We start from the raw sequence: 27764 nt of genomic DNA on the forward strand, positions 1-27764 counted from the left end.
TCAGCACCTCACAGTTCTATGAACAATTATTCACATTTCCATGTTGTGTGCGTTTATACAGAAAAGTTCCCAGCCACGGACTCTTAGAACATAATGCTGTATGTACTCAGATACCACGATTCCCAGGAGAAAATACATATACCAAACCCACGTTGGGTAAAACAAATTTACAAATTAGCTTAAATTACCTTTAGGAGTTTCCTCATTAAGTACTAGAAACATGGGTGCATTAGGATTCCACATTCCAGTAATTACATAAGCCTTCCCATCGGAACTCTTTCCCATGGATTCCTAAAAATAAAAACATACAGGATTCTGTTAGAGTCATGGTTGGATATCAAAGAGATTGACCATGGGGAGGGGAAATAGTTCTAGGAACTTCAGAGTAAGATTGCGTTTGCTCTAGAGAAGTAAAGAATATTAAATAATCGATTGAGAAAGGTTATAGGGAAATGGGAGAGAAAGAAGAAACATTAGAAGAGGAGAAACATGCAAGAAACTGAAGACCAGATTGTTGATCAACATTTTTTAATGCTTATTATAAGCACAAAAGCATGGTGGGATGTGTGCCACTCTACTTTGTCAGCAGCCGAGGTGGAGTTACAAGAGACTTCATAAAATTAAACTAGCCCTACACTATACACAGAAATGATCCACAAAAACCCCCAAACAAACAAAATAAAAACAACAGACACCAAAACAAACACAAAGAACCCCAAACAACAATTTAACAGAATAACACCTTAACAACTCCAGCCCAAAGGTCAGTCTGATTTTTCCCAATCCATAATTATACCTCTGCTAGATTTTCCCCCAAGTTGCTCACGCATGGACTTAGATTTGTAAGTATGCCAATGGACTGGAATTCCAGTCTATAGGAACTTGAGATTTAAAGAGCTAAATTTCAGGACAATATGCAAATAAAGTCAAAACAGCAATGTCTCTATATCTGGTTAAAATAATCTTATGTTATGCCTCTGTTACTTCTACAAATATTTCTTCCAGACCTGCTAGGAATAATCAGAGTACATGACCTGCACATATGAGCTATTACTAGGCAAGTACATGCTTCCTGCCGTTTTCTGGAACAGTTCCTGTGGATCCAGCAAGCCTCTTTGTAGACGAAAGGAGACTCTGCAATCCAATTTGTGGCAGAGCAATAAGAGTGACCGAGTTCTCCAGATTTAAATAGGGAGAAAGGGGGTTGAAAGGAAAACACAAATTGGTAGGTATATGCTATAGCCAAGAAATTAACTAATAAGCCATTACATCTAGTGATTAAACATACTTGGAATGCAAATGTAAATAGAATTATAGGTGGAGTAAAGACAGGAATTCAAATATACAGTCTATACAGTAAGAAGGTGTTATATAGAGATTTATAGAAACCAATTCATTACGCTCCATAACTCATTATAATTCATTCAATTTTCTAATCAAATAATAAAAATAAAAAATCTGAACTAATGTCAGCAAATAAAACCAGAAAAAAAAAATGAGCTAGTAGATAGAAACAGGCAAATAAAGAAGTCTGACAAGAGCACTAAATACTGATAGCTAGAATCATCAACATGAGTAAAGAAACGGACTAGGCAAAACTGGGATAATTGTACAGCCATAAAATGTCTGATCAGTAAAACTCAAGCACTTCTTGACTTGAAAATGGTTGTATTCTTATCCACAGCAAGAAAGTAAATTGATACTATCACAAAGTATCATATTATTTTGTAGTTCTCTCAGAAGCAACTCATAAGAAATGAAGATTGTAGAAGACGAGGGAATACTTCAAACTCTGAGCAAGAATTTAAATTGACATGAAGCAAATAAAGGCAGAGTTGTCAGTGCCTTGGAAAAATAAGACCACTTCCCCAACGCCCAAATATAAAAACAATTATTTGCTCGAAATTTTTAGGCAACGTGCTTAACACAATATAGAACACTTAGTTATTTGTAACAACCAGCTGCCAGCTGACCTAATGAGCGCCTCACCAATTGAACAAAAGACAGGTGCCACAGGTTTGACATTAGTTGAAATGTTTTGTCCATTGTATGTAACAAGTTTGTTTCTAGTTTGAAGATACAAACCCCAGGATTTAAGAAACAAAAATGAAACAAAACCAAACAGATGGGAGATTTGTTTTGTTAGGTTTTGTTTGGTTTTTTCTATCTTACAAAACACCTTATTAGAGCTAAGTATTACCATGTCTAGTAAGTGCATGTCACTGTTCTTCACATTTCGTCCAGGGCTTAGTAGCATCCCAAAGCATCTGTGAAGTTTATTTAAAAAAAAGATATATATTAGTTTTTCAAAATACAGAAGTATTGTCTTGAACATAATGGCACAGCCACCTACTGCTTCTAATTTAAAGAAAACCTTTCTTAGTAATTTTTTGTTAGTGTTATGGCAACGCTCAGGAAATATCACAACATATATTATAGAAATGACAATGAAATTATTTTCCAGAATGAAGATGACAGAAATCAGCGTCTAACCTGTGAACAATCAATTCTTCTTAAAGACAACTTAGAATATTGAGTTTAAAGATACTGACAATTCCTGTACGTTAGTGATGGAGACTGGCAAGAGGAAATTCACTCTCTCCCCAGTCCATTTTAAAAATTGTTTTCATATAATCATATGAAAAGTTACAAATTCACCCATTTTATCACCCATAATGTCACTGGTGTAAAACATCACGTAGCATCGTGGGCCCTTAAAAAAAAACCAATTTGCTAAATTCTTAGACTTCCACTCTTTATTTTTTAAAACAGAAATTCTGTCTTATACAGGATCTTGAATTCCAGGATTCCCATCCAATCGTTTAACAAGAAAATGTTCTTGATATTTTTTAGAGTAAAAAAACCCAACAAAACCCAAACAAACAACAAAACCCAACATTCTTAAAACATTCAGACTTTTGAACTTTCTCAATATTGAAGGCACAAATCCAGGTCTGAAGTTTCTGCAAATTGTCTTTATCTTTCTCTCCTTTGAACATACTCCATTATGAATAAAAGAATACCAAACAGAATTATGTATCTGTAACATAAGCTGCAAGCTGTTTTGCACAGACTTTTAAAAATGTTAGATCTCAAAAGAGAAAAAATAAAACAACTTGGAAGCAATTACATCATGAAATGTTATGGAAAATTTGGGTTGTATTTCAGAGGGTTTTCCTTTGAGAATTTTTCTTCTGTACAGCTCAGTTCTCTAATACTCAGACATACCACTTTTTGTCATTGACTCTCAGAACAACGTAAACCGGAAGCGATCTCTAAGAGCAATGTGATCCAAACATCTACTCAAAAGAGGACCAACTTGAACTGGGTTGCCCTGGGCTTTGTCAAGTGAAGTTCTGAGCATCTCCAAGACCAGAGAATGAATGATGTGTTTTGGCAACCTGTTCCAATGCTCAACTCTCTTTGTATTGACAACAACTGGCCTAATTCAACAGAGGGATTTCCAGTGAAGTAACTTGGTCTATTGACTCTAATCCTCCCACTCTGCAGCTCCAAGAGGAGTCTGGCTCCATCTCCTCCATACCCTTCCACCAGGTATTTGAATGCACCAGGAGGAACCCTCCATTCCCACCTTCTCTAAGGCTGAACAAAAGCAGTTCTGTCACCTGGGCAACCCACTTACCCAAATGAAAATTTAGATTTTTCAGCAAATGTAAATTGTAAGATATTATTTGAACATTCACAGGTTAGCAATGAAGACAGTTTCACAGCTTTCAGGCAAGCCCACTGTATCATGAACAGAGATATAATAGCAAGTATCATTTCAATAATGCTATTAACTGTAAAAGCCTTACGATACGCAATTACTATACCATCTAGTAAATTTGCCCCTATTATGTTTGGGTATATGATTTTCATTTTCCACCTCATTACACTTAAACAGTAACTTACATCCACAATTGTATTTTTTCTTCTCCATACTCTTTCACTACTAGAATCTTAAAAATCAAAGTGGTAAATAGAACAGTAGACAATTTTGATTTGTGTATATAGCGTAATGCAGCACCATGTAAAGCATCCAAGGTAGCTAGGATGCTAGGAATTATATTTAACCACACGAGCAGGCTTCTCTGAGACTAATTAGACCAGGGAGAATGTTATAGTAGACTGACTTCCTACTTTTTTTCCTGGGGTCAAAATAGCTCTGAGAGGGCTATAATTTATAATAGCAGAGGGGTCACTAGCTTCTGGTACATCTGCTAAAGAAAACTGTAAGGCTAAGATTCAGAGGCAGGCAAAATACCTGTGCTTTTCAAAGAAAACAGCTCACAGATCCTAGCTCTTGCTGTGCACCTCTCAGATGTACACAAGTTCTGATGTGTGCCAGCCAAAATTTTTGGGAAGTACGCTTCCAAAAGAGTGGGAGTCAGGAACAAGTAACCCCTGCCTCTCACAGAAGCAGATACTTATGATGACCGGCAGCATCCTGCTACTAGACCAGTCGGGGCTCCTCTTCCCACTAAGTTCAAAGCGCAAAATGAGTTCAAATGAGTTCAGGACCATCACTTGCAGAGGAGCTAGATTTTACACAAACAGTTGTCAACACATTCAGCCGCCAATTTGAGGAGGCTGAACCACACACCCAGGATTCAAAATGACCTGCACAGACTGTGGGCCTCAGTCTTGCCACTTCTGACATGTTGGGTTTTCTGCACTTACAGCTGGCTACCAAGTGGCTATGTGCAGGTGCACTGCTCTGCTTAAATTCAACTAGTTTCTAGACCTGCAAAAAAAGAACTGAAATTACTCTTCGCTAATATGTATTTCCTTTTATATAAATACAAATGCTACCCATGGATAAGCCTGATGGTATTGAGCTAATATGATGTTTAAGAGTTGCCAGTACTACTGAGCAACCAGCCAGTATTCTGTACAGAAAACTTTTAAGGACACCAGTCTAAACTTTAACCTAAGCTATACCGACATAACTTGGTATGAACTCTCCTGTATGACTGGTAGCATACTATATTTAAACACCACTGTACTGAGAACAGTCAATCCTCCCATTTCTTAGAATAAAAAGCTATTTCACTCTTCAGAACAACTTTCTTAAAGGCCACGATCATTAACCAGAATTTTCTTCTTGAATCCCGTAAACAACTGAGACTTGATATCCTACATTGTGGGACTGAGCCTACATAGTGCCACCCATGACTCAGACCTGGGAGACAGGAACAAATATCGTTTCTTTACCTGCTTTGACCTAGAAAAAAAAAAAACAGACAAAACCCAGGTCAAACAGGTAGGAAGGGCCAAAGTAACTCAACTGAGAGTAAGCTACTCATCAACGTAACCCAACCATAGGCCCCATCTGAACACCAGGAGGGGACAAGTTTCTCAGAGTGATACCAAGTATATATATCTACTCTTCTGAGACCATGAAGAAAGAATCTCGAACTCTTTAGACCAGAGACCAAATTTCTTTAGCAGCATTTTTTTGCATTATCATTTCCACTTCGAAATACTTTTGAAGACACATTACATTGCTTAGAAGCTCACTGTCTTACATAACCTCAATTGATCTTTTATACCGGTTTTAAATTTCAGTATTATGCAGTGCAAGTACATAAAATGACTTACAAGCCTGTGTATATCATGTCAATTAAATACCTTTTATTGGCAAAGCTTGTGGTGATAAAAATAACATCCTAATTGAGCATCCTAAACAACATCGAAATAAGAGCTAATTTTTAAGGAAGATAGCTTTTGCTTTGAGGGGGGGGAAACCCAACAATCAAATGCTATTCAGAAATGCTTAATTATTCATTATAATGAATAATGCTTTTTAATCATTAATTAACTGAATTCTGAAGCTAAAATTATTTAAATTAAAAATACATTGAAAATAGTATTTTTGTTAAAGCCAATGAGTAGCAAAAGCACAATTTTACAATACAAAAGAATGATGATACAAATTCTGCTGTATATGCCTTGTTTTGAAAATGAAATTATGATTTTAGACAAGAGCTTGAAAGCAAGTGAAGAAATCAATCTACAGTTTTGGGAGGGTGTGGGCCTTTTTTCTTGATTCTCTTATATCTCGAATTCTCTTTTCACTAAAATTGAATTCTCCTATTGTTACTCTTTTGATAAGATTGCCATCTGGTGGCGTTAGCTGTTTTTAAAAATTGAGCTATTGAGAAGCCATTTTCCAATTTAAACGAATATAATACCTACTACTACTGTAGTAAGCAAAGTCTACTGTTAGTGAACACATTAACTAACTGTTATTCTGCGGGTGCATGTTCCGCTTCTTGTGCAAATGTTTTGCACAAAAGGTTGGATTATTCTGTCCAAAAGGGATCCCTCATGTAATTTCTAGGAAATACAGCATGAGTCATCAACTGTTCCTGAGCTCTTCACCATCACTTCAAGATAAACACTAGAATCATATTATAAGAAAAACTACAAAGGAATCCTACTCATCTTGAAGACTCCACCAAAACATTGCTGCTTCTAACAAGCAGGTTAAGTCCAAACTTGTACTGTTATGGTACATTAATCTAACAGATTAATATTCTCCAAGGTTTAACATAGCTCAGACAACCTAGCTTGGTTATTTTTACTAAACAGAGAGATGCTAGTAATGCGGGATTACAACAAATGTATGTTTTTGCATTACTTAAAACCAACAGAAAGCAAAATCAAAAGCATTTGAATGTCACGAGTATCCTAACACCACAGTCAGAAAGACAATTAAAAGGCAAAACCCCAAGAATGTTTGAGTATTGCAGGTGGTGTTTCTTGTTTTCACCTAAAAATCACACAAATACTTCAAAAGAAATTTAAAACTGAACTGCGCGCCTATAAATTAATTACATTGTGCAATAATGCTTTCTGTGTTATTATTTTTTTTTTCTGTCGCATAACTTGTAAAGCCAGGGAAAAGTACATTAAAGACTGTTCTCTCAAAAACTGAACCTGGATTATTTTTATAAGAATCTTACCTCTCAATGGCCAGTTCTTTGTTTGAGAGTTGCTGAACTGTAATCACCACTTTCTTCTCAATTCCCTGTTTAAGCTTGAAATACAATTTCTCTCTATCCTTTGGCACAGGGCTAAAAGAATAAAGAAACAAGTTTCTTTAGCACAGGTATAGAACATTAACTTCTAAATACAGAAAAGAAAGTAGCAGCCCACTTAAACTGTTAATGGCTCAACTTATTTGAGAGACCTTCTCTTCCTTTAGTCACAAGTTAATAAACAGTCACTAAAGAAAAACAGACTATAGGCTCATGCTTAGTAGGCTGTCTGGGGGATTTATCAGAGAATCATATCCAAAAATGCATGGGGTAATATGGGGTTTAAAATGATAGAGAATATGCTATATACTAGCTATGAAGCAAAAAAATAAATAGGACATTTTCATAGAAATAACTCTTATTATCAACTCTTCCATTCCAAAAAAATCTTGTCATTAACTGTTAGGCAAAGAATACTTTGCTCCCCTGTCCCCTGCAATGCTTAGAGAAGTTTGCATTTTCTAGATCTTCAATAAATTTTGAATTCATTAGTTTATTAAAAAAAAAAAAAAACCTCAAAAAAAGAGACCACTAGACTACTTACTCAAGAAAATTGGTTTGACTAAAGTTTTTTAACAGACTTCCTACCATGTTTTCCATGTACACAGGCCTACCTTGAGCATCCCTAACAGAAATCACGCATTTAAAAGAAACTAGCTTAAAAAAGGTACCCTGATTTTTAAACTTTTTACAGAAAAGATAGAGAGAAGAAAATTGTAAAAGCAAAGCAACAGTTTCCTTTTTATAACAAGTCTACTATGAAAAGAGGACAAATCAATTTTACTGCAACATAGCAGCTGTGCATTCTGCAAGTAGCTACGTGCTTTTTTTTCAAAGAGATTTCTACTTTTCCCTTTCCACTCAGATTACCTAAAATTTCCTTTTCCATCATCTTCTTTTACTTCTAAGGAAACACTAAAAGTGTACACATCACTATCTGGAGTAGGAAGAACAAAGTCCTTAACATGATCAGATGCTTGTTTGGAAGAACGTTTGAATGCTGTTGAGAAACTATATAAAATTCGGCTGACCTGCAGAAAAGCAAAAGAATTAATAGTATTACCAAAGATAAAAGAGTATTTTTAATGGGGTACTGTGATGTGGTTTTGAAGGTCATAAAATTACTGCCACTTGCCTCTTATACTGAGCACAAAGCATGCCTCATATAAGACAAAACATTCAGATTGGGTGTTTAATAACCAAGCAAATTCAGTAACAACATCTATTTCCATTCACGTCACATCCACTGCCCGTGTAATGCTCAGTAAGTTAATATATACTACAAGATTAGGAATGCAACTCATTAGAGGACCTGAATAATGTACTTTTCAGGTTGTGTATTTAACAACAGAACTTACAGCTTGCCCTTGTACATATCAAAAAACAAGATTTTTCCTTTTTCAACCTCTATTTTTCCATTCTAGAAAATCCTTTTGTCCCAAACTATCACTTAGTTCTTCCTAAAATATCTAGGGCAGAGTACTGTAAAATGATTCTTTAACTCACGAGGTCTACACTACAGCTTTAATCTGAAACCTACCCAAACGAGACCTGAAAAACAGAATACTCATCTTAAACTTAGGCTTACTAAATCTTCCCATTACAGTGCACTTTGGAATTTTATTGAAATACTGAAAGAAAAAAATTAAATTATATTAATATCCATGCATGACTAGCTGCACATTCTGTGAAATTCATTATACATGTGTTAACATTTTTAAGGCACTATACACCATTTCCACATCTGGAATAACTTCTTAAAATACTGCTTGTATCCTTTTTACCAGTCACTGTACAACATTTAATACTTACTGCCTCTTTAATCTCACAGGAGAAAACATGAATCTGGAACTCTTCTGTTCCACAGCTGCTTTCAGTAAATGCAAAACAGTCACTCTCTGAGGTCCCGTTTTGTCCACGCACACAAAACAACACCTTATAGATTGGAAAAGAGGCTATCTCCACATTGCTTGATTGATCTATTATTCTGTCAAGGAAAGGAACAGAGAAGATCAAAGAAAAAAGGTCAGTAAAACAAGCAGGCCTACCTAAAAGGCTTTTCTGCAATTAGATAAATATCTGAACTGTAATTACTATTAAAGTCAAGTACACAAGATGGGCAGTAGGAACAGAAACGTCAGGCTTTCCAAATTTAAGATGTAAATGTTTCTGGTTGTAACTTTGCCTTAATTTCTTTTATACTCCATAATATAGACAAACATAACACCACTATATCGTGCAATAGCAACAATCACTATGGCTCTGCAATCATTCGTGAAAAACACAAGAGGAGAAATGTAGAAACCACAGCAACCATGAAAATGCAATTTGCACACAAAGATCAAAGAAAATTGAATATTATAAAAGAATTTAAATATCTGTTTAAGAAAACATTAAGAAAACATTATTTATTCGGAATCTACAGGACTGTATAGCTTAGCACATGCTTGCTGCCATGTTCAGGTGAGTATTAATCACAGATCTAAGGGCTCATACAAAATTTTAGATTCCTCTCAAAAACTCAGAACCCAAACAGTATTTCAGAAACTTTAAAGATGACAACTCGGGTGGTGGTCTCAGAACAGACTACTAGACAGTAAGTTTTAAAGAACAGAGCTACACAGTTCTCCTCTGTCTTTTTGCTACTTGTCCATATGCACACTCACACCAAGGGTGAATAAACATTATTACCTGGAATAGAATCCCAAGTCCATAACAATAAAACTAAAGGACTAATCTTCTAAAGGCAAGAAAAGCCCAGAAAGGATTCAGCATACTGTAATATTAGTGGGACACGTTAAATGGAACCCCACATGACAAGTGTTCAGATACCAAGAATGGAAACACTCCTCAAAGGTGACACTGGTGTCACTTGAACTTTGATCGAGTGTATTGTGTCACACATGGATTCACCTTTACAGTTCTGTGCAGGTTCTTAGGCAGTCCTTTGCTTAATGATGTCCTCTGCAATTAAAGATCAAAGGAACCTGCAGTTTCACTTGCAAAATAACCTTCTTGAATGGCCACAATGGCTACGAAAATAGGTACAGCACACCTAACATCTCATGTCTATGTGATAGTTGCCATCATAAAAGCATGCAGTGTAATTTCCTAATTCAAATGAAATATCACTGTAACATCAAACAAAATCTTACATTGGGTTCAAAGAGCAAAATGGAAGAAAATAATATATATGCTTGAAGGTCCTTCTGTCTTTCTGTGCAAGATGATAGTCAATACACAGACGGAGCACAGAAAGGAAGGAAATCTAACCATGTCCTTCAGATATTTTGGTATTAGAGTTTAAAAATAAAAATCTTGAATATTGAGATGCTTCCTGCTTCCGGATGCAAGATTGCTACAGGTGCACCTTTAGTGCATCCTGATTAAGAACTCTTGACTCCCTCATCACTAATTAAAAGACCCTTCTCACATGGGGCAAGTCGATGTTTTCTAGTATCTAGAGACTATCAGCACATGCATCATGGGGCAGACGCAGGTAAGACTTGGCTTTAGCATAGCAATCTCTGGAAATGGAGACCAGCATCTCAAGTCCTCAACGCATACAGAAGAGTCTAACACTGAAATTTCTTCAGCTAACCCAAGGCCAGCAGGACTACTAGTGTCTCAACATATTTACTTTGGAGGTGATTACAGACTAAGAAGGTTGGGAGGAAACAGACATTACCAGTTCTCCCTTTCCAGGGTATCTCTTATTATCACATTTGAACAGAGATGAGGTAGAAAGATGCTTTTGTTGACACTGTATGGCAAACACTACCACCAACTATGTACCACATGTCACATTTGAGCATGTATTTTCTCGCTTCAGGGGAATTTCTCAAAAATACCTGTCTTCAGCAAGAACTTTAGACACAAATCCAGCAACTCTACTTCCCTGTGCAAGGTCACAAACTCAGAATCCACCTTTTATGTGTCTACACAAATAACCAAAGGAACATTTGTATGTTACCTTACTGAGCCTTCTGGAATGTTTGGAACGTAAAGCGTTACAGATAAAGGGGCTTGACTTGAGGACTTCATGTTTGCCATGGCATGTAGAGCTTCCGGTTCATTTCGAGGGGCAGACACCTTTGTGCAGCCTAAATAAGTCAGTTTGTTAAACAATACGCTGTCCTCTTCCAGGGGTTGACCAGGAGAAGATGGTTTTGGTGCAGAGATTTCTGAAAATGAAGAAACCACTTCTTTAACCATTTGTTTTTATTTTTTTTACACATGGTTTTCTGAATGAGTTCCATAGCAAAATCTCCCACTTTTTCTGAGAATGGACATGGGAATCAGAAGTCCAAGCTCCAATAGTAAGAATTTCATTTGGCAGCTTAATATTAAGTCTATCCTATTCTAAGGCATGCTTCCAAGTATGGCATAGGGACAAACTGCCTTTTGATTCTTTTTAGCAATGCTGGAACACAATTTTTCTTTAAGTTCCATTCCCCAGATATTCTTTTCTTTAGTTTGCTTATACCTGCTTCTAATTCCTACTCATCATTTTGCATAAAGATGCCTCTAATTCTCTTCTCTCCCATGTCTTTGCAGCTTGTGCAGAATTATTAAATGTGCTTCATATTCCTGGCATAGCTATATTACCTGCATGAAACCATCAGGGAGCTGGAGAAAAGAAAAAGGCTATCTGTTTGTTTCCCTACTCAGCGGAAGTGAAGTGTTCTTTTTCCACTATCACACTATTATGGACAAGGGCAATCTTGAGGGAGCTTTTGGGAGTTTTGCTGTTATTGCTGTTTTCTGATGGGTTTTTTTAAGGCATTAGAGAAACAAGAGGAGAGGTGGGAGAAAAATTCATTAAATATGGAATCAGAGTAGCCTAGGTTAGAAGAGACCTTTAGAGGTCACCTGGCTTTAACTCCTGCTCAGAGACAGATCAGGTTAGATCAGGGCTAGTTTCAAAACTGGATCAGGTTTCTCAGAGCTCTGTCCAGCTGAGTTTTGGTATCTCCAGACATTCCAAACCCCTCTAAGCAATCTGCCCTGTTATTTCTATTTCTTGTTACTATAGCCAATTATTTCCATAATACTTAAATCACAAAGGTTGCAAAATTGAATTATTCCTATTGGAGGGGGGATGTATCTACAAGTATTTCTTTGTTCATTCATGCTAAGGGTTGTGTTCTGTTTGAAACACATCAAACAGGGAGCCAGTAAAGTAAGCTTCTCAAAAATGCAGCATACATGCAATTAAGAGAAGGGTGTTTCCATTATGCATAAACTATCTTATTATACCACAAAACCTTTTTTTTTTTTTTTTTTAACTTTGCAAACAGATGCTATAGGAATTAGCTGACACAATGCCACAGAAGTGTTCTGTGTACTACTGAGGAAAAAAGAATTGTAATTCAAGGCCCACAGAGATGGCCAAAGCTTTGTATTCCTTGTATATATTTAAAACGAACAAAGAAAAAGCTACAATATATTTTACATAAAATATATACGAGTTTACACAAAAGGCTTTCAGTCCTCCCTTTTTCACCAAAACTTCAAATACCAGAAAAGTACCTCAGTCATTCCCAGCAAATATCAAATGTAGAGCTGTCCTTACTGATACCTGGTGACAGAACCAGAGGTAAAAAGCTTATCAGTTTGCTCAGGGTATTCTCCAGTACAGTTTTGGAATGAAACTCCAGAAAGCTTTATATTCATTTTAAGGTTAACTTAAAACTGCATAAAGAAAAAACCTGTCATATATGATTGAGAGTGGAAGCACTGGAGTAATACCTGTAGTAGAAGGGTCTAAAACAAGGTGCAAAGATGGCTGATTTGTTTGACCTGCTGACTCATCCCCAGCTGCCTGGCCACTTGCATTACTGGAACCTTCTCGGAGAGCAGTGAAACTGTTCTGGTCTTTCTCAGAATCCCTCAGTATTTCTTCCATTGCCTTCTCCAGCTGATCATCTCCATTGGAAAATACCTGTAAGCAGAAGCAGATGTCATTTTTCAAAGGTACTAGTAGTTTTACTTTCACTATTATTTTTCAAACAGATAGTCTTACTCATTGCAAAAGTCAAGAAACTTTGCTGAACAAGACAACACCCTAAGAATCAACAAAATTGAATCAAACACAATCCAGTGTCCCATCCCATTACATACAACGCACATATTCTTTCTGCTAGTCCAACAACCATCCATCTAAAAACTACAGTCCTCTCTTAACATAACAGGTTTGCGTGTTTAGGTCCTCCATTCAGAACAAAGATCAGCAGACTTTGTTATAGATTACTATTAAAGAAAATTTTACTTTCTTAGTACTATCCAACCCATTTCAGTTGTTTCACTAACTGTCCCACACATAGGAGGGGTGCAAGTCTAAGGAAACGGTGAGACACGTTCCTTAGGAAAACAAACAAACTAACCAGCCTTTCATGAGTACTAGCTTTTCAGACAAAAAAAAAAAACCCATGACCAATAATAAAATTGCATCATGGATTCTACCTCCAGTCCACCTGCCTCTTTCCAGACATAATTACTAAAGCAGCAGCTAGTGTTTAATACAGACAGAAATCATCGGTTTTAAATAACTGCCAAACAGTTATGCAAAGGCAGACTAAGTACTTATTGTCCTTTCGAGGGGAACAAACTCCTGCTGTTCCAAGCGGACCAAAACCAGTAAGTCAGCTACTGCAACTCAACTGGGGAAATTTGTAATTAACAAATCAGCTGTCACCCAAACGCTAAAATATTCTGCTATTTAGAGGTAGAAAGCTTTTAGAAAAGGTCTTAGTCTTAGGAAAACTAAATTAAAACCTAAAAACCAAGACCCTCTACAGTCTATTCCTATGCAGCCTAATTATATGCTTTTAAGATAACAACATTCAGAGTCTCTGATCCCTAAACAAAGAATATTTCCCAAGCTTTAATCTGAAGCTCATTCTTTGAAAAGAACTTTTTAGTCCTTTACTAATGTTTAATTCCACAGAATACTAAGCTGACTCTTGAAGGAGTTATTAAAAGAAAAACTGAACTGCCACTTTTTGACAGATTTGCTTAATCTGAGCTGTTACTTTCACTGGTAATAAACAAGGACACAAATTACAGTCTAAGAGTCTCCTCAAGCACACATAAGTATCTTTAACTATTCAAAAGAAGTTGCAATCTTTTTATCAACACAAATCTTACTACACATTTAAAATAAAGTAATAGTACACCTTTAGCTGAGGTTTTTCATCTTTTCCAGAGGTGTCCTCAGATTGCTGATGAACCAGGACAAATTCTTCATTAATTAATGTGGATACAGTTTCAGGCATCCTACTGGCTTTGTTAAATGATGTTTTGACTTCCATCTCAGCTCAGTATTCTTCTCCTGCCACAAGAACCTAACAAAGAAGGAAAAATATTAAATAACCAGTTTTGAAGCTATAATCAATATCTTAATAGGTGTAATACAAAGTTATGGTGGAACAATATAATACTTAAAGTTATATGAGTATATTATACTATATTCCTCAAACTCTGATTTCATTGGTGTAAGGATTTTTAGGGTGTGTGTTTAACAGCTGTGATTTAACAGCAGTGGCTGTTATCTGTGTGTATAGATAACACATCAGGAAGCTCACCTTGGAGCTTCCACTTCCCCTGTTTTTAATCTTCCAGAGTCTGCTCCCTCGACCTCCCTAATTCCTGCCCTCATTCTCCCTCATACAGGTGTATTTCTTACCCAGAGCGTCAGACAGCATGTGTGAAGATACAGATTACCTGAAGACTAATTTTCCAAAACCTGCATATCAAAGTGTATGCTCTCCACATGAAAGCATATTTAGCAATAGATTATGTTAGAGTTGTTTCTATTATTCTTTATAGCTATATGTGATGAAGTAAAAGGTGATACTAAACCACAATCACATCCTTCCCAGTAAATTTCTCTGAAACCACCTGCAGATTTAAAATAAACCATGCCATTTAAAAACACAAAACAAACTCCAAACTATAAATATTATGGAAACCGAGGTCTCCCTTGTCTGCACAGCAAAAAATAGATCGGGGGGGGGGAGGAGAGGGGGGCAAAATAGTGGTCAGCCTATACATTACAAGTTCATATAAAAATACAGAACCAAAACTATTCCTAGCACTTCAGAATGAGGACAGTACTGTAGGCATCCACCAAATAAAGACAGCATCACCCACGTTAATTCAGAATGTATTCCCTGATTCCTTAGGGAATGAAGAGTTAGAATGAAGAGCACTGTCTCTTAGACTTTTTATTCTTTTAATGTTTTTATATTTTCTGTGTTAAAAAAGAGAAGATATATTTTCAAATAGACCTTATAAAGAGCATGCACTTCCAGATATGGTTTGTTTCCATTTCAGTTTCCTGAGAAATACTACTCTGAGTGCTGGGATTTATTGTGCTTAAGACTCAGAGTTTGGAAGAGTCACATACGGCACAGGGGGAAACAAACTACTATTGTCACCTTTGCAAGGCTGGAAAGTGCCCAAAGAGGGGTAGCTCAACCAAGCACCCATTGTGACTGGCGCACAAGGACAGGTTTAGCTTCACGTTGCCTTTCACAGCAGTACCAAGGTGCAGAACTGTGCCACGCTTGCTTCTCACAGCTCCAAAACACCACGTGATCAAGAAAAGAATGCAAATTTAGGTCTAGCTATAGGGAACCACAAAAACAGGACTTAAAAAAAAGACATGCATGTTCTCCACCATTCTGAACAGGGATTACTTAACATGCTAGCCACAAGAGGCAGTTCAGCAACTTTGGACCAAAAACAAGTATAGGAACAGGACTACTTTCAGTACAAAAATATTCTGTATCACTTTTGAAACTACAGTCAACAACAGACTTGGCTTGTCATAACTATTTATACATGCAACCCTATAAAAAGGTTTTCCCTCTCCCTAACCTGGCCACAATTTTACCCATCAACCCAGTGAGGGTATTATACAGAAAAATGCCAGAAAAACTAAAGAACTCAGATTCAGTTATCTGTTGATAACTGACTTGTATAGCATAAAAACTTGTTAGCAGATTCACATTATAAAAAAGCTACTAAACAGCTATAATATTCAGAGAGTGATTACAAGTTTAGATTAGCAGTTTAGCACTTTCTGTTGTCTTTCATATCTAAGACTAAGCCTGAACTCACAAGCATAAATATTTTTCAGAGAGATGACGTAATCTGAGCTCCACTCAATCTTAGGTAATGGATTCACCGCTGGAATAAGTTCTGGTTCAGCTTTTTTAAAGTATCTTTAAAGATCTTTCTGGCAAAAGACAGAGTTTTAATACACAAGATTTTAAGTATATTACAAACAGTTTATTAATTCCATGTATTTTTTAACAAATGTTATGTTGTAAAAACGTTGCTGAAGAGCTTGTGTATCATTTGCAATAAACAGCAAGTCTAGCTTAAAATTACTATTAATTTCAAAGTAAATCCTCAATATAAAAGTGAAGGCCCACTATTATAGAATTCCTTGAAGGCAATGAAAGGACATAAAATTATGCTCCCCAACTACAGCATATCCTGAGTAATCGTTAGCTCTGCAGTTGCACCACCATTAGAGAAAACAGCAGAGGATTACCGTCAGCCACATCAGGAGCAAAGCTCTAGTCTACCAGCAGCCTCTCGCCCTCCCACCCCGTACCTACTATTGCTGGACTTAGTGAGGAGGACGCAGATGAACCCTCACCACTACTTCTAGCACATTTGCAGAAAGGAGGGATCACAAGATAAGCTATTTTGACTTTTTTTTTTTGTTTACTTATGGGAGAATAACACTGGAACTCCAATATAAGATGGTTCTACTAATTAATTATCAAAAGACAAATGCAAGCTGCTAACATTAGCTTATCACCAGGTCTTCTTTCCACAGCAAAGTAAGAACTCACTGGCACACTGAACAAGGAAAAATTTTTGTAGCAATATTTTAATAATAAAACCAGGAAAAATGTAACATTTGTAAAGCCAAAGAAAATTACAGTAATGCAACTAGAGAGGCATACTGATGTACAAAATATTTGTTCTTGCCCTATGTGGATAAAGGCAGCTTAAGATAATTTCTACTTCCTAAATTTTAATCGGAAAGACAAAGGAAATACTGTAAACATTAGAAGATTGCAAGGAGCTTCTCATTCAGATCAGATACTTAAAAGCATACCATACACGTTCTGGCAATTACATTTGAGTTGCAAGGACTTTAATGTCATTAAGAGCGTACTCCAAGCTTGCCTTTACAATCAGCTCAAACCACCACATCCAGTGCCGACACATACCTTTTTCCATACACAACTATGTTAGCTGAATAAATTGCCACCCCAGAACCCCTAATTCCAGCCTTTCATCATAGCCTACTCTGACCTGCCATCAGTGTTGTTTACTTGAATGCCTTCTATCCCATTTCAATCAAGACAAAACCACATTAGTTTCAGTTTAGTAGTAAAACACAAACAGGTCAGACACTCAGGAAGTGAATGCCTCAGCCAGAAGAAAGCAGTTCTACGCTCTTCAGCTCACACAAGAACAGTTACGAGAACAAGTCTACAAACCGCTCAGGTCTTCTGCTAAGACAACCTCTTGATGTCCATGCTAGAGAATCTGCCATATGACAAATAAATAGTAGTGCTCTATTGATCATTCATGGCAAATACTTGTACTAAAAACGAAAATCTCAGAGCGAACAGACTATTCATTTCCTACTCCATCCTAGTCACATGCTATTTAGAAAACAAAAGCTTTATACCTAGTATTTTATGATCCATATTTGATCAAAAATAGTTTTTAATACCAGAGACAAACCAAGTACCAACAATCATGATCAAGTCATTTTTTCAAATTAAACAACTCGAATAATGTTCATGTCAGAATTCAAGAATATAACTGTGAGTCTCATGAAGATTATTGAGATTTATACCATCTCAAGTAGTGTCCTGGTTCTGGCAAGGACAGAGTTAATTTCCCAAGGAGCCAGGACAGGTGAGCCAGGCTGGCCGGGGCTATTCCATACCATGTGAGGTCATGCTCACCATAAAGGGGGGCTGGGCGGGCAGGGGCGGGCTCGGCGTGGCTCTGGGATGGGCTGAGCGTCAGGTCGTGGGATCGGTGAATCGTTCTCTGTTATCACCCATTGTGAATACCTGTTATCAGCACTGCTGTTGATCGTTTTCCCTCTCCCTTGCTGTCCCAGTAAACTGCCCTTATCCCAACCCTCGGGGCTTTGCCGTTGTTTTTCCCTTCTCCTCCCCAGCCCGCCGCGGAGGGGTGAGCGAGCGGTACGTGGCACTCAGCTGCCCGGCTGGGGCTAAACCACGTCAAGTAGAAAGCTACTTACAGGGAAAAAGTTTCTATTTTTGATGTTATAAAGGCAAATGATCTAATACTTCAGCTAAGTACTTTTGAGGGAAAGCAGTGAAAAGAATAAGAACCTCTCTGAAAGAATCATGCATTAAGGTTATTTGGGGAAGGGAAGCAGTAGAACATCTGAAGTGTTTTTGGGGGTTTTCTTATTCTTTAGTAACAAGAAAAGGGACTCGTGCATTCTGGACCTCGTGTATTCCAGTCACCTCCAGTCAGTAGACAGTTACGTCATTTCCCTTTTGTCATGAGCTTTAGTCCTATTGAGGACTTGCTCCTTTTTTTACTCAGTAATCACTTGAACTCACTTGAACTCCCCTTTCTCCTACAAAAGGTAAAGAACAAATGACAGTGTCACCTATTAGACGCGTACAAAATCTAGGAACAGACTCCTACTAATAAAGTCATACATAAGTCTGTTTGATTGTCCTTTATGATGAAAAGTGGAAAGTTAAGAATGTAAGAATTTATTCTTGATTGCATTAGTCAAAACATGCAGACAGTTGTACAATCCTCAACCATGCTAAGTTTCTTCCCTGAAGTTAGCAGCAGACAATCCTGGAGCTGAATGCTGTCTCAGAATACTGATGAAAGAGGTTTAGCATTTGCTTTATCAGTTTAAAGTTACTGGGAGGGCAGCAACCAGCAGAGAGGGGCTGACAGTCAGGGACAGGAAAGGCAGCAACCATGATGCACTTCAGCTACTTCTGCACAAACTCCAGTGGCTTAGTTTAAGCTGCTTGTGCAGTTTAGTTCCAAATGAACAAATGCGGCCAAGGTGGGAATACACCTTCTGTTCTGCCAACACTGCTCCAAGGATTAAAACCTCAGACCAGATGGTAACTTCCCAGACAACCAGAGCCAAGAGTCAGAACTGCTCTTCCAACAACGCCTTCAGAAAGATGGCAACAAATTGTGCTTTGAAAGTTCTTTCCACAGTAAGAAATACAGGCAAGTATGTACTACAACCGCAAGGAAGTAAATTCTACAAAAGAGCCATCTTGAGCAGTCATGCTCTTTCCTATAGAGAAGGTAATTTTTCCTCCACACTTTGATGAACAATACCACACAGGAAAAAAAAATTCAGAAACGCAGCAACAAATACACAGGAGGATCTTTTGCTAAACACAGCTAAATAAAGCCTATTATGATGAAAGGATTAAAGTTTTTAAAAGTAACAATTTCAGAAAGGGCTTTCTGACAAACAGATTTTGAGGCCAAAGGATTTTGAAGATACAAAGTGATTAAACAGACTTACCTAGTTTTAAAAGGGGGGTGGGGTGGCAGTGGATTTTGCTCTGAAGAATTATCTTAAGTTGTAGTGATACTACAATGACTGAAGAAAAGCTGTTGCTTTTTTTTTCTTTAATTTTGTAGCTTTAGCCAAGTCACTTCATCTCTCTGCTGTACTTCAGTTCCTAGTGTTTTGCTTATACAAAGTCCTGGATAAAATCTAAGCCATACTACTTGGAATATAGGTGCTTTGGGACCAAAGACCGGAACTTACTACACGTATGTGCAGTACTATGCTTTAGGAGGTCCAAACCTAGCAGCTTCCCCACTTCATTCCAAAAAGACATCCCAGGTTCGCTGCAGCTCCCTTTCTAATATAGCCTAAGCAGTTGAAGAGCAAGAGAAGCTGAAGAACGATGATCCTGGAAAAACCAGGTGGATTCAGCACTGAATCAGAGTAAGAGGCACAGAACAGAGATGCTCCCAATTCCTTCCCTCCCTAACTCTTCCATGTATTACATATTGAATCCAAACTTGCAAAACCACATCACATACAGAAGGACAAATACCTAGGTAGTGATGTATGTCCATGGGATTGCTGGGCAGAGTAGCTCAAGGCAGGGCACTGCTGGCAACACGCAGTCACTATCACAGGGGAAAAAGAATCAAAGGTAGGGCCACTGACTTTCCAAAAGGCAGCTGCTTTGCAGACCTGATTAGATTCAAAAAATTCCTCATCAAACTGGTCCCCAACAGTAAATACCAATTTTTACATGAACCAGTCTTCTGAAGCAGTTACCAGACATTTTTGGGTTTACTTTCAGTTTGTGTTCAACAAACATCTGAGTTACTGCTCAAGTTCACTGTTGGTTGGCTGGGGTGGATGGAATTTTCTTTTAATTTTGTTTCATTGGTATAACTATCAAAACCAACAAAAAAATGACAAAATGTAGAGCTATGTAATAAAAGGAAGAGACAACAGAAAAGCAATATAAATGTGGATCTATCTATTTTCAGTAAGCAACAAGAAACATGTTTTAAAAGGAAGCTTTCTGCCTTCTTGAAAGACAAGAATCAATGGCAGGCTAATTCAGACTTTCTTTTACCAGACAAACATCATCAAGTCTTGTATCAAAGACAGGCTTTCAAAGCCATTGAGTTTGCCTGATGATCTCAACCCCCGAACAAGATACTGGTAAATAAGTTCTATCTATTTCAGAACTAAAGTTCCTCAAGGAAATCCCTGCAAGCTTTCTGAAGAGGAAGGTGCAATACAGCTATGTAGAGATTCACCTTCTGCTAACAGATGTCTGAAGTACAAGCGTGCACTGAAAACCGTGGTTTATTCCCTTTTTTTGAACCACACAACACAACGCGTGACAGCAAAAAGAGCATTAAGCTAACTGAACTTGAAATCACAGATGCTCTGTGGCTCAGATTTCTAGGCGACTGAAGTGATGTGGTTCCATTCTAACTTGTGCTTAGGGAACTGGAAACTGGACGCTGTCAGTTATACACACACAGCTGACTGCCTCAACCACAGCATCTTCCTTTTAAGAAATGCGTCAAAACTATATGTGACTGTAGCTCTCGCCTCATGAGCTTGCTAACTTTAATAAGAGGCATATCTTCCCCAGAAAGCTAGCAAATGCTTCAAATACACAAAGCTTTAGCTTTTCAATGCTTTTTCACTCAAAGACTAAACAATCTTATAAAATTCCTTATTATATTGTAAGCTGAAGCAGTACAGTTAACCATCTTCCTCAAAACCCTTTTCGTCTCTAGTACGCGGACACATACGCAGAAGAAAATCGTAGGTTTCAAAAAAATCAATTTGTTTAAATTTCACTGACAACAGCAGCACTATAACTCTATCCTCAATCTCAACTTCTCTTTGTGTAATCTTGATATAAGAAGCTAAGTCTCTATGTTCATACTAACTACTGTTTTATTACTCATAAATTGTTTCCCACTGTCTTATCTCTGGCAGTGAAACAAACAAAAAAGCATTTACTTGGCTTACTGATACTGTTTCACAAGATTAAAATCAACCTAATACAGAGAGATGACTGCTGTATCAATACATTTTAAAATACATATACATATATGTATATAAAGATTCTTCTAATATCCATGAAAGCAATATTAAGAACAAAAGTCTTTTAAAAAAAACCCAAAACAAACAAACAAACCAACAACCAAACCCAAATTAAAACAAACCAAAACCCCCACAACTAGAAAGTAACCACATAGCTTATTTTGGCAACACTGTCTCCTCTGTGACAGCAAACAACTACTATGGAGGCAACAGCACATAATTACTCTGTTCATGGATGGCAAACTGTTTTTAATTGTTGTACTGGGTGCCTAGATACAGACTGTTTTTACATGTCAATCTTACAGCCAAGGAATAACAATTTAAGGAAAACAGAATCAAAAGAAAACTACATAAACAAGAAAATGTCTGTTTTCCTTCAAAAACATACTACATCCACATCTTTGCAAATAAATTCTAACCAGCACTTTTTAAAACACATCTCACTGTGAAAACTGAGACATTTATTATAAAGGAGAGAAACTGCTTTCCTGACTCGAATCTCTGGATTACCCAGAAGCCACTGAACCACTTAAACATTACAAAGAGATTCATAGTTTGGAATTGCTTGGGGAAAATTACTGGTTTTATTTATCTTAACTTGAAGATCATGAGGGTGAAGAACCCTTCTAGAGGAATGGTAGGCATGTGGTTGGTACTTAAGTGGAGCATGACTCAGGCAAGGAAGTGGCTGACATTTACAGCCAGAGATCATCAATCACTGCAAGTCAAAGGCATCAAGGAATACTAGAAGTAAATTTAAAACAAACTCACTGATCTGAACCCCTAACATTTACCTATTAGGTGGAAGGAGCATCATGAACACCAGATGAAATATCAGCCCAGATAAGTGAAAGAATAGCAGGTAAGCTGCTAGCTACAAAGGTAACCTCCCATGCTGATTACAAATATAATCAATGCTAGCTAATCCAATTAGTGTTTAACCACTTTAAGTAAACACATTTTATTTTCTGCCAATTAAAAGAAAAAAATATCTCTCCTCCCTATCCCCTTCCAAAAAGAACAATTTAGAAATAAGTGTAAATAAGAAGGCTTCTGCTACTCTGGAGATGTTATCAGCCCTTATCTTATTTAAAAAAAAAAAAAAAAAGTCACACTTCCACATCAAGCTCTGACAAACAGGTCTACTCGGTAGCCTACCAGAATTTCAAACAACTAGCTTAAGCGCTGTAACTCATTTTGCCTCAAGGATAAAGCAAACAATGCAAATAAAGCAGCTCCAGTACACCTTCACACTGTTTCCCTGACATCAACTAAACGCTAACACTTCAGCTTCTAGAGGCAGTAATTAATGTTTAACTTTGGAAAATATAAAGTAGCAACAAAGAGTATCCAATTTTTCGTAGCTCAAGTTTGACAAACTTGGGTTTTCCTTTTTTTTTCATTGCTATTTGATGCTTGCAGGCAGCATTCAAATTGAAACAGAGCACCAGCCAATTTACTGAACTTTATGGCCACTCACTCAAAAATGTAACGACCTGTATTCCAGAGAAAAGCAGTAGTATAAGGCAATCATTGTTTTAAAGAGATTATGTCATGGTTTATTCCTTAATAGTAAAAATAACAGTGTTGGTCTACTTTAGTCAATGGGACAACCTCTCTCCGTTAAATATATTGAATATTTCAACCAGGTATTTTCTCCACAAGCTATTATTTCCAGTAAGAATGACATGATGGAAAGCAAAAGAGACCATACGGAAGAGCAGTATGATACAATGCAGTAGCGATCCGGGGTGCCAATCTTTCTCCTTGCCAAACAAATGCCCTATAAAGTGTCACTTCCGACACCGGTGAAACACACAAGAAATCCTGATTCATTGCCTGGCTCCGACTACCTTCAGAGTTAGTCAAATCCTTGTTCCTCAAAGCCAGAACTGTAAATTACAATTGTTATCTTGAGATTTGCAACATGCATTTTGGAAATATTAGGTTTTGCAGATTTAACTTGAAATCACAATGCTTTGTTCTTAACCACAGAAACTACCTTTATATTGCAGACCACAGACAATAAGATTGCTATTTCTCATCATATTTCTCAAAAACCAGTACACCGCAGTCAGTCCAGCACCGTGCTGTGGGATGGACTAGACGATGCTTCATGCTCTCTTCTAATCTCATTTTCTTTAGTTATTTTTCTTAAGTTTTTCATTCTAGTAGTTGTCAAAGACAATCATGAGTTGTAAATGAATAACCACAGCAGACATTTTTCATATTATTCAGTTACAGATTTTCCAAAATCACAAAGACTGAGGTTTGATTTGACAGCCATCTAGACTTCTGCTTTTGTATCAAAACTGTCCAGTTTCAACAGTGCACTCAAAAATTTATAAAGAAAACATTTCCTTTATAATGTGAAACAAAACCAAGCCTCTTGTTAAAAATAAATACTTCCACATACATTATGCACTTAAAATCCTTTAGGATTCAAGCTAAGATCTTAAATTGTCACTTGAAAATTTGAATATTTAGATATAACATGAAAAGATGGAGAGAGAAATCACAGCTATTTTAAAGACCAAGATTAACTGAGAGTGAAACCTCATGAAAGTTAAGATAGCTGTTTGAAATTGAGAAATACAGCAAGGTGTGCATGACAATTAAAAGCCACGCTAAATAACCCTCTTCATAACCACAGTGTCTCTCAGTCCTATGCATGATGAAGTATAGTGGTTCAACTAGCATTCTAATTTTTATTCGACCAGTGAATTCTTAACACCCTCTGCATGCCAGCACTAATCTGCTGGCATTCCACATTCCTAGGGCAAGTTTTTATAAATACATACTGTGATGCAGCTCTATTGCTAATTTCAAAGGCCTTGATAGGTTTTAGAAAAATGGAGAATGGAAATTCATAAAAGACAAAACTGTTTCCTTAATAGAAAAACAATCTTCCATTGGTAAGAACTGGCTGGTATGCAATCAGATATACTGAGTACTAAACACACCACTCTCTCCCACCTAATCACATCAGAATAAAAAATAAAAGGCTTTCCTTCACTTTCTGCCTTTTTTCCGTTTGAAGTCTGAAGAATCAAAACAACTTGCTCGTGTCATTGATGAAGAAGAAAAAAACCAAGGTTTGGCCTCAACATGAAGATCACTCAAAGTTTTCCAGAGTACCTAAACTCTTCTGGGAACCGGTATGAGATGTGCGTATGAAAGTTTCCAAAAGACGCATACCAAAGAATTATGTGTATCTTCCTTAATTGAAACAGAACTTTTTTTTTTTTTTTTAATGACGGTGTGTTCTTTGAGAAGATTTCTCTGTGCGATCACTTCTCGAATCAAATTATTCCAAATCCATTCTGTAATTCATGGAAGAACTACTGCTTGGAAAGGTAGTATAAAAAACATCAACTAACCCCTATACAAAAGTCTGTTCATTCAGTTAATAAACTATTAAGAATATGTTATAATTCTGACAAAAAATGTACTTGACCTTAAGGAAGAATCATGACAAAAAGATTTTTTTAGATCCTTCTTATGGTAAAACTATCACTAGCCTTGAAGAAAAACAGCTCAAAATTTATTTTTTTTTTAATTAACCTCTTTGCCAGATCACCATTATCTAGATCTTATGCACCTTGTTTATTAAACTGAATTACTCTCATTGATTATATTTGGTGTAAGCCTCAGGCTAATCTAGACCAGTCTATAAAAATAACAGAATAAGCTTTCGCTGCGGAAAAGCTACTTAAAATAATACAATACAGTTGCTCACATCATCAAGTATAACTGCAAAAAACTTGCAAAAAGCTATGACAGAACTCTATGACATCAACTATGTCTCTGCCCATGGCAGGGGGTTGGAACTAGATGATCTCTGAGGTCCCTTCCAACCCAAACCAGTCTGTGATTCTATGAACTCTCATTAATTTTCTTGACGCAATCATCTTGTCTAACATTACCCAGCAACCACAAAGCCAGTATTTGTCTGTTGAGACAGACTATCCAGAGTAGCTTGAATTGTGTTATATTTCTAATTTGATAAATTTACCTGCTTGCATAAAACAAGAAATCCCGAGAAGCCAAAAAGCTGCATCTGCAATTGCTATGCCTTTTCTCTCTTTTTTTTTTTTAAACTCACAGTCTTCATCTCTCAAAGTTTAAGATAGCTTCCCAAATATAAGCATGCTTTACTATTGGTTTCAACACAAGTGATACATGGTTGTCATTAAACGCAGATATGCAAGCTTACTCTCAGTGTTTACACACTAAATACTTCCACAAAACATTTTTTTACTTCTAACAACAAAGGGAGGAAGTTACAGGCAGCTAATATAAAATATAAAATTCATAGAAATGTAACAAAGTACAAAAGATCGCATTCTATTAAGTAGATATATATAAGCATACCCTTTTCAGAACAGTATTTTCAGCATACTGCCTTGGTCTCCAGAGTGTTAAGTTCTGAGGTCCCTAAACACAGTACAAGCTAGCAAAATGACAAACACCCAGTGGAGTGATTGCAGCTAACAAAGGAGGGCTACCCCAACCAACCTCAGAGCCAAAGTGTTAGAGCGGGTAACGCTGACACCTCCAGGGAAGAACCCATGGAAGAAGCAGACCATTTACAATACAAGGAATACAAACACGAAACATGAAGTGCAACCTAGATGAGCACCCGCATTCCACCACACATCCAAGTCAAAGCTGAGTTTTGAACAAGCCCAACAAAGCTTCCAAGCCCTATCCACGCAAAATCAATAGCCAGCTGTTCAGAAGCCCCAGCAAAACAGATGATACTAACCACACATACACGCAGTGTAAGAACATCATCTCATTATGGCACCTCACATGAATTTTCCGGGAAAGGTACAGAATAACGCAAGTAAGTACTTTTTCCATACTCCACAATAAGACCCCAGGAGTTCACCTACTACCAGAAAGAACAAAAAAACCAGACTCATAGAGGCCAGGGAGATAAGCTGGGAGAGTCTGCTGGAACAAGGATCGTTTGTGTTTGTCTTATTACACCCTTTATTTCTCTGGCTACTGTCAAAAGCTAGATATTAAACTACACTCTGAGCCCTTTATAGTCAGTCTCACCTTCTGATGTCTCAACATGATGAAAGAAAAGAAGAATCATAAAAGGGAAGTTATAACAGTCAAAGGCAAATTAGCACTCACAACAACTATGGGGATCTTCCAACTTCACGTTACTCTTTCGGGGCTTGACAAAGTATTTTCTGGACATGTTGATCAACTCTTTCCCCCCTCCCCTCACAGGTTTTATGCATCCCTGTAGCAATCAACAGTAACAATTAACATTGAAAACAATGTAAAAATCAGTTTTTGAGTTTGCTACTGAGCCCTTTAGTCACCTTCATTCCATTCCTCACTCTTGTTTCCTCAAAATAATTGAATGCTTATCTCCAAGATTTCTAGCTAGCAGTTCCCAATTTTTTTGAAGTTTATACTACCAACACCAATTATTCAAGTATTAACAATTAGAATCAAGTATAAGAGAGATAAAAATACCTTTTTATGACATAAGTACTTCTATGAGCAAACACAAACTCTGTCTACATGAACAGAAAGGACTCTAAGGGCTTGTCTTCACTGCGCTACCTGATCTGAGTTCCAATTCAAGTTTTACTCCCAGACCAACTGCTGGCACAAACAAAAAGTTCTCTTTCAACTCCATTGCTGTTTTCCACTCAAACACTCACAAGCATTTAAATTCAAGCTGAAAATGTTGATACTTACAAGCTACAGATATTTCAGTAATATCCTGAAGATGCAGGAGGCGAAGAATTGTGGAAAAAAAAGCTGCAACGTTTCCTACCTTCTCTGCTAAGACTGCACAAGTATCTGGGCAGTTGCACACTGAATGAGATTGGACAGCTTAAGTGACTGACAACTAACCCCAGAGAAAACGAGGAGGATTAGAGCATTTCTTCAGCCAGTTCAACACTCGACTACGCAAGCACCTATGTTAGCACAAAAAATGCACAGAACACAGACAAAAATAAGCAGCTAGGACTGGGGGCAGCTATTGCTTATGCAGCACTGCCACCAAGAAGTTACTTGTGAGA

The 27764-nt window shown here is 37.1% G+C and overlaps 1 protein-coding gene across 13 annotated transcripts in view; it reads right to left on the bottom strand.

The window, feature by feature from the left end:
* RABGAP1L (RAB GTPase activating protein 1 like) overlaps positions 1–27764 on the bottom strand; it is a 246713-nt gene that overhangs the window by 212202 nt on the left and 6747 nt on the right. For 9 of the 13 annotated variants that reach the window (XM_075760482.1, XM_075760479.1, XM_075760472.1 and 6 more), the window contains 9 exons: positions 16170–16287; positions 14222–14389; positions 12795–12987; positions 11017–11227; positions 8856–9030; positions 7914–8074; positions 6969–7079; positions 2201–2267; positions 189–291 (listed from right to left, as the gene is read on the bottom strand). In XM_075760482.1, the coding sequence (XP_075616597.1) occupies positions 189–291; positions 2201–2267; positions 6969–7079; positions 7914–8074; positions 8856–9030; positions 11017–11227; positions 12795–12987; positions 14222–14356 (1156 nt within the window). In that variant the 5' untranslated portion in view covers positions 14357–14389; positions 16170–16287. The remainder of the gene's footprint in view (positions 1–188; positions 292–2200; positions 2268–6968; positions 7080–7913; positions 8075–8855; positions 9031–11016; positions 11228–12794; positions 12988–14221; positions 14390–16169; positions 16288–27764) is intronic. The other 4 variants (XM_075760477.1, XM_075760478.1, XM_075760485.1 and 1 more) reach the window with 2 other exon arrangements.

The sequence above is a fragment of the Balearica regulorum genome, chromosome 8 (genome assembly GCF_011004875.1).
Source record: "Balearica regulorum gibbericeps isolate bBalReg1 chromosome 8, bBalReg1.pri, whole genome shotgun sequence".
Classification (NCBI taxonomy): domain Eukaryota; kingdom Metazoa; phylum Chordata; class Aves; order Gruiformes; family Gruidae; genus Balearica; species Balearica regulorum.